General features: G+C 29.0%; 1 protein-coding gene across 1 annotated transcript; it reads right to left on the reverse strand.

The window, feature by feature from the left end:
• Positions 1–1,521: 1,521 nt before the first annotated feature.
• Positions 1,522–3,827, reverse strand: LOC107016332 (inactive TPR repeat-containing thioredoxin TTL3-like). Its single transcript, XM_015216821.2, has 4 exons — positions 2,835–3,827; positions 2,561–2,756; positions 1,976–2,479; positions 1,522–1,875 (listed from the first exon to the last, which is right to left on the reverse strand). The coding sequence occupies exons 1-4, from the start codon at positions 3,578–3,580 to the stop codon at positions 1,690–1,692; spliced, it is 1,632 nt and encodes a 543-aa protein (XP_015072307.1). The 5' UTR covers positions 3,581–3,827; the 3' UTR covers positions 1,522–1,689.
• Positions 3,828–11,386: the final 7,559 nt, after the last annotated feature.

Below are 11,386 nucleotides of genomic sequence, written 5' to 3' on the forward strand. Positions count from 1 at the left end.
TTCAACACTGTTTGGACTTGCTCAACATCAGAAGCTGTTAATTGCCCTGCGGGGCAACCCTGAGGAAGAGGGGGAGGCCTGGCACTATCATAGTGCGTCTGAAGAATCTGTTCGGAGAATTCAAGTCAAGGTGGAGATTTGTTGAATGCCTTGAATCGGACCCGTTACAAACAGAAAGGACGGTATACAATGTTGTTGTATTGGGCCCTTAATTATCTGTCAATTCTGTATTTTGGGCCCAAGCCTGTTAGGGCGTAGCTTAGCACTATATATAGACGCTATGGCAAACCCTATTCTGTAATTCTGTTCTTGCCTCTCCATAATAAAACTGCTCCCCCTCTTCCCCGTGGACGTAGCCAATTTATTGGTGAACCACGTAAATCTGTTGTCTTTGTTTTTCGCGTTTATATTTTCTCGTATTATCTCGAATTCCGCATAACAATAATTTAATGATAACAAATTTATTGTGTACATGACAACATTCTCAATACTAATATTATAAAATAAAAAAAAATTATTGACATAGTAGATCCAATTAGCATGAAAAATACCAACATCTCTTTTTCTTTGACAACTAATTTCACTCATAATCTATATTAAAATAAATAAATAGTATCTAAATTGTTTTTAAAAATGCAACATAACTTTTCTTTGTTCCTAATGTTTCTTTTTTTTAATTTCAAAGTAAATGGAATATTTTTTCAAACGTTCCTTCCAATCTTGAAAAGGATAAATCAGATGTGTTGCTTTAGCTCTAAATGAACCCCTCAAATTGCGCTTCTTTTTAAAGTTAATCACTTAATTAATTAAAAGCTTGAAGAATAGAAATTATATAACATGTAAAAGGGGCATACCAACTTTCTTTGTGCATGCAAATATCACAAAAAGACAACATAAAATAACGAAAAGTAGTTTCTGAATGCTGGAGAAAGAAAAAGACAGTCTATTATCCGATCTTTATACTTACTCATGAATCATGATTAGTCAAAGTATGTTATCTTAGGGTCGTGTTTGAAAGGTGATTATTAATTAAAGGTCTCGAGTTTTTAATTCTAAATATTCTATTTTAATTCTAATAGGGAATATTTTTTTACTTTAATGAACCTCAGCAAGTCTGAATTAGTCAGAATCTAATGTGAGTATATATCGTACATTAGATGAATAACACAGTTTAAGATAAGTTCAAAGTTCAAACAATCCGAAAAAGAAAAAAGTTTCATGATAAAGATAAATAAATAAATAGATATTGAGCTTAACTTAATCACAAAAGTTAACTCGTTATGGAAGAATTATCCAATATGATATTAGGAAAAGAAATTTCTATTTTCACAAATGTTGTGGGACTTGAACACACCCATGACTGGACATCTGGAGCATGAACAATATAAGATGGGGTGCCAACAACATAGACAATAAATTGAGATGGATGTAATAAAATGAACATTAGACCTAACTCAATCCTAAAAACTAGTTAACGAGGAGATAATTATCGAAAACCAAATTCTCATCCAGCAAACAAGATGAGACTCCAACAAATTACTCTTCCTTGTGTATTACTATATGATTTCTTAATAATGATGACTTGAATATATAATTTACTGGTACACTGACTTGAAGCTATATACATTGCACAAACATGATATAATCAAATCAAGCTTCTTCATAAACAAGCAAAATATTAAAACAAAATTAATTGCTAATAACTAACACTAAGTTAGAGTTATTGCTTAGCTCTCTTTGTTTTTGATCCTCTTCCCTCTCCCTTTTTAATTGAATTTTTGCATCAATCAATGCTCTCTTAATAACTTCCTCATCCCCTTGTTTTTCTTGTAACATCATTTCAAATTCTTGAATTGCAGCCTCCCATCTTTCCAACTATACAATAAAATTCAAAAAAAAAAATCGAATTGGTCAAATATATAATCTGTGCAATATTATTGACACATTCTTCGATTAACATTAGTACAAATTTTACCTTTACGTAACAATCAGCTCTACGAACTCTAGCCTTAGTATACGAAGGACGTAACACAAGAGCTGCATTGCAATCCTCCAATCCTTTTTCGAATTGTCCTAGCTTGATTCGACAAGTTGCTCTGTTAAATAACAGAACAGAATTGTATGGATCCTGTTCTACTCCTTCTGTGTACATACAACAAGCCTCAATGTATTTCGATTCCTTAAAAAGCTCGTTACCCTTTACCCGAGCTGATGCCACCCCTTTAATTCTTCTTAATATCGCGATTATCTCATTGCTTATATCGAGTTTTGCAGCCTCTTGAGCTGTACTGATTCCATCTTCAAACCTGCCTACTAATGTGTACACTTGTGCTTGAATTATTAGGAAATAAGCTGTTTTATCTGATCCAATAATACGAGTAGAAAGACATGTTTTGAAATCAGGTCCCTTTTGAATGATGGTGTATGCCTCCTCATGTCTATGTAATTTCATCAATGCTTCAGCTCTCATTGCAAATATCTAAACAAAGGGTAAATATTGATAAATACGTAATGCTGAAGTTAAACTTGACGATAAAATTATGGACTATGTTGTTTCAACCTGTGGAGCTGAATCTGCACCAGATGACAATGCATTTTCGCTCATATGAAGTAATGTGACGTAATCTTTTACCCTATGAGCTTCTATGCAACTGTGTATCATTCTTTTAAGATTTTGAGCCTCAGAAATGTCTCTTCTGTCAACTTTTGGTCCTGATTTTTCGTAATGTTCCAATGCTTTCTCTGCTTCTCCTAATCTGTTAGAGACAAAATATTATTACAATTTTAAAAAAAAAATACTCGAAAAAAATTCTGTTTTGATTTGATTTTAGTACCTGAGATATAGTCTTGCAAGGCGATATTGCGCGTTGTAGTAAAAAGGATCTAGCTGAATGGCCTCTCTGCATTCGATTACTGCTTCAATCAAACGGTTTAAACTCAACAAAGCTGCACTTTTGTTGCTGTAATAACAAGCATTTTTCGGATTAATCGCGATTGCTTGATTATATAAAGCAATAGCTTGTTCAAATCTTCCATTTTTGTAATGTTCATTTCCCATGGATTTGAGTACATCAGGATCCAATTTGTTTACTATGTTCCCCATCAATACTCTGCCTTTCTGTAGAATAAACTTTTTATCAGTTGAAACATGTTGGATTCTCTTTTGCTGCTTCAAATTCCCTAATTGGCCTAACAACATAATGTTCCCCGTGCTTGAAGCGCGATTCAACGTTCCATTCGCGCTCAAGTCACTCGTTGATTGCCTCCTAAGATTGTGAGTATTAGGCACCAAGTTGACAACTTGTGACATTTTCTTCCTACTCGAAGCATTAGACGATTGGTTGATCTTCGAGCAGCTTCGTGTATCATCAGACATTGATCTCCTAACGTGTTTTCGATCTTGTGAAATCGAATTCCTCAGAGTAATTGAGGCTTGTTTTGGTTGTGGTTTGGATAATTTCTTTTTGGAAATTTGTGATACTGGTTGTTTAATTGGCTTACAATTTCCACGTTGAAATATCGCTGCCACTAGACCACAACCCAATTGAATTTCGACTGATTTTTCTCCAATTTTTGCCATAATTTCTTCTTCAATCAAATTTTACAAATGGAAGATGACTTTATCAAAAGTGGAGAAGTCAAATAAAAACTTGTATATCAAGTGTTCAATGTGATAGGACCTTATTTAGATTAGAAGAAATGATGTAATAGTTATATACATATATATTACTCAAAGGTCTAAGAGTGGAAGCTAAGAAACCAACTTTATTTTTCATTTTTGAAACTAAAGGGGTTAGGCTTATCAAAACAAAATTCCAAAAGGGGACAAGACTATTGGGTAGGATATATCATTTCTAATTTTCTAAGAAAGTATGATTGAATGTCTTATCAAGAAAGTGTTATTTGGAACAATTTTGTTTAAGATTTATGTCAGCTGTTGGTGCCAAACTAGTAGGACCCTTGAATCAATCATATCAAAGTTGAATATCACACGTGCAAACATGTATTGTTTCATTCACCAAACCTTAGTGAAAACTATCATCTTACTGAAACTAATGCTTACACGCTACTCGGGGTGCCAAAAGTATATTTAATTTGCCTAATTCGTTTGAATTTTAACGAGTTTGGTAGTTATAGTCTAACTAGATCTTATGTTCAGAAGATGAAAATTGCAAAACTGATGATATTGAAATGAATGTATGAACACACTAGGAGAGAGATAGGATTAAAAATGAAGATATATGTGACAAGGTGAAAGTTGCTTCAGTTTAAGAAGAGACGGGAAGCAAGACGTGTGTGTTTCATACATGTATGAAGAGATGCAAATATACCCAGTGCGGATCGGGGGGGTGATAGGTTGACTAGGGATGGTTTTGGGAGAGTTAGAGGTAGGTCAGAAAAGTAATATGGAGAGGTGATTAGATAGGACGTGCCGTTGTTTCATCTTATGGAGGATATGACCTTTAGATAAAACATTGTGGAAGACACGAATTAGGTAATAGGTTAGCAGGTAGTAGATTGTGATCTTGATTATCCTTTCACACTAATAGTTCTAGTAGTACTCACGTAGTTTCTTGTTCCTCGATTTATATTATTATTTGTTGTTTATTGCACTTCAGTCGTCATATTTTTTTATATGGTTATGTTTAAAATGTGTGCTTTGTCATACTTTCTACAGTATTTTGGCATGACTTCTTTATTTTTGTTATTTCCTTCTAAGAACTCTTTTGATCTGTTTCTCATCGAGTCACGATTATACCATAAACAACTAGTCTTACTTTCAAGATAGGATCTGGATAAGGTTTGCGTACACCTACCCTCCTAAGATCACTACAAAAAAAATAAATTTTTGCGGCAACAAATATTGACACTAATAAAGAGTGTAAAGTCTTTACCGGCATTAGTTAAGTGTCATTAGAACCAAGGTCGCTAAAAGCTTTAGGGACATATATAAAGAGTGCTAATTGCTGCTAATAATCATTTTTTATATAGTGAATCGATCTCACTTTATGAATTTACACGAAATAGAGTTTACTTATTAAAACATTTTAGAAACACAATCAAATAAGGCATTACGTGTGAATTTATTACAAGTATATTTATGCTAAAATAGTGGATTATTAAAAGGGAATATAAGTGTTTTCCTAAAATAATTACTCATGAACATAAAGTAGTATTCCTTATTAAATTCATGTTCTAAAATTGAAGAATATTGTTAATCAATGAAAGAAAGAAAAGAGAGAAGATCGCAATAATACATTATTTGGCATGTGCTTAGTACATGTTCTCTTTCAGTATTATTTTAAGTTATTACTATATGTGGTTATTCTAATTTCCAATTAAACTTGTCATTAATTAATGGATAAGATATCTATTGAAATGAAAAGGAACATAACATGTCAACAGAGCTCTATACAGTAAAATTTTGGCAGCAAACAGAAAATGAAAAAAAAAATGGAAAGGGGTTAAAAATGCTCTTAAATTATGTGAAAGAAATAAAAATATTTTTTGCTTATAGTTGGCTCGAAAATGCTTTTACTGTCGATTTTTATGCTCAAAATTGTTCTTGCAGTAAATACTTTGGTCCAGAAATGCCCCCATAGTTACAAAATCGCTCAAAATGTCCTTTTTTCGAATAAATATATTATTTTTTTCTTTATAAACATATTTTCTTCCTAATTGAAATATTATTAAGAAATACTATTCTTATTTTCTTTCTTCTAAAATTACTTTAACAAATAAAAATGTAGGAGAGATTGTTTTTTCTTCTTAATCTCAATTTATCAACTAAAATAAAATAATTTCATTTATCCTTTTGATAGATAATATATTTCATATATATAAGATCATAATATATCTATCATTAATTTATATTTATATAACAATAAAAAATATTGATGATAAAATAAAAATTATTTTTAATTTTTAATTTTTAATTTTTTCTGAATTAAAGTAAGATAAACATTTGCTATTTTTTTTATAATTGAAAAAAATGTGTCGAAAAGAAAACAATAATAAATTTATTTGAAAATGAGTTTTTTTGACCTATTAAATAACACTAAGGGTATTTTTTGATCAAAATATTGATGGCAAGAGTATTTTTTGGATCAAACTATAAACAGGGTGTCTTTTTGTTCCTTTTACATAATTAAAGAGCATTTTTTAAACAAAATATTGACGATAAAACATTTTTAAGTCAAACTATAAACGAAAAATATTTTTATTCCTTTCACATAATTTAAAGGTGTTTTTTATCTATTTTAAAAAAAATGATTGTTGATATTTTTTAGTAGACTTGTGAAACTCAAACTTTATGTAATATACTGTGTTCACTTTGAGGCCATAATTTAAATTCCCAAAAAATTGACCTAAAAAACTTTAGGCAGCCTGATTTTATACAATTTATTTTTTTCTTTTGCTGCATGGCATTAGAAATTTGTCGGTGCCTCCCATCCATTTTTAACAAAATTAATCAATATGTGTTTTTCCATTAATCTTGTAACATTGACTTATTACACTTTTCTCTTAAATCTTTATCAAATAAAATGTTATATTCCCTCCGTTTATATTTAACTTGACACTTTATTTATTCGACGCTTCTAATCTTCATTTTTGATTGTTTCATTCCATATCAATTCTGAACCTGCCTTGCACTTTATATATAATGATTTGTTAGATAACATGTTTGAAATAATTTTTTTATTTATTTTTCAAATATTAAAAAAAACTACTTAATTTTCATTTTAAAAAGATATATGTTGCTAGAATTTTATTTTGTTTTTGGAACCAAACACACTATGGTGTAGTTATAGGCAATTCCGTTTGCCGACAAAATTGAAGTTATTCGAAATTGTACTTCTTGCCCAAAAGGTAGTCAAAGTTTTGAACTAGTAAAGGACAATATACACAAATCTATCTAATATCTTCTTTCTTTTTCAAATTATGATTTTTATTTTTAAAATCAAAAGTTATTTTATGTCACGATTTGCTTATTCTATTATTCTTTAGGTCTCAATTATATATTTTGCGTTAAGAATTGGGTTTATTACTTATTAATATATTTTTCCTTTCAAATCTTTAATTTGTTGTTAGTAGTTTGATATTTAGGTGCTTTAAGCATAAATAGATCACATTATTTTATCTCTTTGATGGTTCTACTATATATAATAATGATATTGTGGGAAGGGGTCATACGATAAAATAATTTAGTATCATGATACATATTTTATTTTTATTACTTTGAAAATGAAAAATAAATTAATTTATTCAAAATCCTAATTATAGCATCCCTTCTTCCCACTTTATACTTTGAATCGAATTTTTTTATGTGACATCTTTTATTTTTCGAGATGTAAACTATTTAAATGTTGATTTATATTTTAAAATAAAATTTTTCATGTATTAACATGAGATGAATTATAACTTTCTTTTTGTGAAGTTTCTTAATGTCTAAATTTTAATTTTAAAATATTCAGTTAATCTACTCCACTTAAATTTTAAATATTAGTCGAAATAATTCTTCAAAAGATAAATATACGATATAATTGGGGCGAGAGAGGAAGTTTCATTTGGAATTACTCGGAATTAACTTTCTTTACTAATGCATATGTAAGTCTATAAAATATTCTCAGATTTCTAACAAAATAATTTAACTAATTTTTAATCTATGATGCGTTCGGCATGGCGAAAAATATTTTCTCCAATTTTGTCACGTTTGTTTGGGGAGAAAAAAACTTAGAAAATTGTTTATTCAAATAAAAGTAGATTAAACAAATTTAAGTGTCATTTCGTATTGATTATGTCTTCACACCATCTAATATCCTTCATTTTTATCCCTACTACGTAGCGCCATTCCCCCACCTCCCATATCTAAATCGCCTATTCAGTTCGTGTGATTTTAATTTTGTTTTAGTTTTTCTTTATAATTATTTTGAACTAAATAATGGGATAAATAATTCCATAAGAAGTTTAAATTTAAATGACTATATACCAAATCAAAAATTGCCATTTTGGACTATTTGATGTCAAACAGTTTCAAGTGGGATGACCCGACCCGATTAAATAAGAAAACCAACCCTCCCTTTTGAATGGAGATTGAAAACTTGGTACATAAATTGCAATATAACGAAAATATAACGAGACATTTAGTTCGTCACAATAATTTACTTTATTTTCAAGAGATTCAAAATGGATATAACAAATATACAACCGTTGTTCATATTTTATGGTTTAATCGTTAAAGTCATATTTAACAAATTATCGGAACAATTAAAATTTAGCCCACTAAATTCCCAATAATAAATAATAAAGAAGATATAAAAGCGATCTTAGGACATAGCTATGGGACAAAACTCAAAAAGCATCACAACAACTCCTATATCTTGCTTTTTAGACAACCACAATTACCATCCCTTTTTGTCTATCAAAACGAATTTTCCTACATTTTATATTTTTTTAAAAAAAATCCAGCTGTTCTTGTCTAAAATAATTTAATTTGTTGGTACTCCAAAATTTGTAGACATCAAGATTTGAACGAACATTTTAATTAGGTTTAGATATCTCGAAGCGTTTATCCGTTTATCGTTGAAACATCAACTTGAATACACTTCTTTTGTTATTTTTACTTGTCATTTTTTTACGACTATATTGTTTTCCATATTTTACCCCAACTTTAATTATTTATTCTGCTAAACTTAATATTAAATATCAATATATAGAGGTAGTGTGATAAAATGTTCATGTTAATCATTGTTTTCTTAACGAGTGTGTTAACGTCAAATGTGACAAATAAAAGTGAACATATGAAGTAATTAGTCTTGGATTGGGTCAGCCCATCTAAAAAATTTAAATTTATTAATTAGCTGGCCCATCATAACTGGACCTAATAATCGTGTTCCAGCCTCTTAGGCCCATATTGATTACAGTTCTCAACTTTCTTATCACAATAAGCCCAAAATGAGGCCCATATATAAACCAACCTTGTTCCATCTTGTCTTATAGTCAAAGAACATTCATTGTTATACTAGTATATATAGAAGTTAAAAAAAAATACATCAAGTTTAAGCTTAATTATCCATTTGTAGATTAAGATTTTGTTAAACAAAAGATGAAAAGATCTATCTAGTATAGTAACATTTATAATATAATGTACATGTTTTAGACACTTAGGAAGTACTAGTAAGTGTCCTCGAGTTTCATTTCTGAAACTTTAAACATTTATTTTGAAATCTGACTAATTCAAATTTAACCCCGAAAAATCTATGAAAAGCACTTTCTTATATATATCAAAAACCACTCTTTTGCCTGGCCTAATTTAAGTAGCGTGGCTTGTAGACAAGACAAGTTGGGTTGATTTGGCCCTCTGTAAAAAGTTGTTCATGTGAAAAGAGAATATTCCTATTGTACATATAATATGGGTATTTTAATTTAATTATGTTCAATTATTTTAATGAATGACGTGTCACGTGATTATAGATATACTTTTCTTAATTTGAAGTAAATCTCGAATATGAATAAATCTTTCTTTATATACTTTAGGTATAATATAACAATATGTATGGTGTATAATTTGACAAGAAACTCTTCAAAAGATATATAAAGACAAAACATTAATGGCCGCAATTTTTAGATATTCTGTATTCTTTCTATCGCAATTAAGGCTTTATATTATGATTATGATTGATTAATGATAAGCTACATATTAAACATAATTCAACTTGCAAGTTTTGGTAATTAGTTGAAAGATACATTTTTCTATATCTATTGATTTCATATAAATATCAGAGTTTGAAATGTTGTTAAAATTTAAAATGATGAGAAGTCATTGGAAATAATTTTAACGAACATACTAATACATATTTTGTTTAAAATACGTGTGTCTAATTTATAATAATATTTTGTCGTCTTGGTAAGAATCACCGATCAATACAATAAAAAATTGTTGGAAATTCAACTAACATATTACTTAAATTTCGTTGAAGATACGATTGTTTAATTTGTAGTAGTGTTTTTATCTATTATTAAAAGCCATCCATCAATAATTATAATTTTAGTTAAACAAAAAAAAAAGGGGGGGGGGGGTTAAATTAAAGTGTGTTTTACGTCTTAATAATCAAAGTGTATAGTGTATACCAATATGATAAGAAAGAAACCATTTTTTTAGTGGATAAAGACGAAAGAATAATGGCCGCAAATTTAAATATTCGTATTCACAATTCGTATCCTTTTTTTAGTTTGGGATTTGATACGTAGCGTAGGGTTGGCCAATAGCCATAACAAGAGAATATAATAATGCCTTTCACGCAGACACTATATTGTAACTTTTAAAAAAAAAATAAAAAAATTATGTTCGAATTAGTTTGTAATTTGTCACTAACAACTGAAATTGAATTTCTCTTTCATCAATACTAGGACAGATGAAAAAAAATCACATAGTTATATTAATCTTTATTTATATATGAATATAAGTCCTTATAATTATCGATCACTTTCAAGTTTCAACTGGGCTACATAATCCTCATGTGTGCTGCTTTTTTTTAATTAAAAAAATAAAGCATACAAATTTTTATTTTTATTTAATTTTTTTAAAAGGATATGTATTTTATATAGATTAGCTAGTCATACGAGTCAAAACCCTTCTCAGTACCTGATTTTGAAGGATCATTAACATAATGTTTTTATTCATATATAAATGAAGACAGGAAATAAAGATAAAAGGACAATATATAATATTATTCATAAAGTTATATTTGGAAAAAATATCAGCCATAATTATGTTTGCTTTTAACTTTTATTACATAACTATATATAGAGCAAAAGATTTTACGAAAAAAAATTAATAATAATATATTTTCTATAATTTTATAAGTAGGATACATGCATAATAAAATATACACGGATCTTATTGAAATTTATCATGTTTCCTCAGTTACATTATCAACTTGTTGCTACTTATTAAGTAGCTAAAGAGATGGGCGCTATAATTTTATTTTATTTTTATATCCTTTGGTCCCTTTGTTGACACCCAATTTTGGACTAACATTTTAAAAATTCGTGATTTTGAAGCTTTATTTATTTAATAGCAAATTTTGGTCCGATGATTTTAAAATTCATACATTTTGAGTCAAAGACAAAAAAATAAAAAAAAAATCTGCCTTTCCCATATTGTCACTCAAACAATTTTCAATTTTGCAATAGTCCCACATCGGTATTTTATCCTTTTTGAGGATTTTTGGGTTTCTATATAAACCCACTTCATTCAATATTTTAAAAGAGGATTTGGAGGGGAAAACAAAAGAATACTCATAAAATTTTGAGAATTCTTGGTTCCCATAGTTCAAAAATTTTAAAGTGTTTTTGTGGTTTTTCGAGTTGAGGAGGTGGAGTC

The sequence above is a fragment of the Solanum pennellii genome, chromosome 4 (assembly GCF_001406875.1).
Source record: "Solanum pennellii chromosome 4, SPENNV200".
NCBI lineage: Eukaryota > Viridiplantae > Streptophyta > Magnoliopsida > Solanales > Solanaceae > Solanum > Solanum pennellii.

Bases quoted from the DNA above. Each gene is read 5' to 3' on its own strand.
- LOC107016332 (XM_015216821.2), bottom strand. From the start codon at position 3,580: ATGGCAAAAATTGGAGAAAAATCAGTCGAAATTCAATTGGGTTGTGGT. The intron at 2,757-2,834 runs GTACTAAAATCA...TGTCTCTAACAG, and splicing joins CTTGCAAGACTATATCTCAG to ATTAGGAGAAGCAGAGAAAG. The intron at 1,876-1,975 runs GTAAAATTTGTA...TTTATTGTATAG, and splicing joins GAGCTGATTGTTACGTAAAG to TTGGAAAGATGGGAGGCTGC.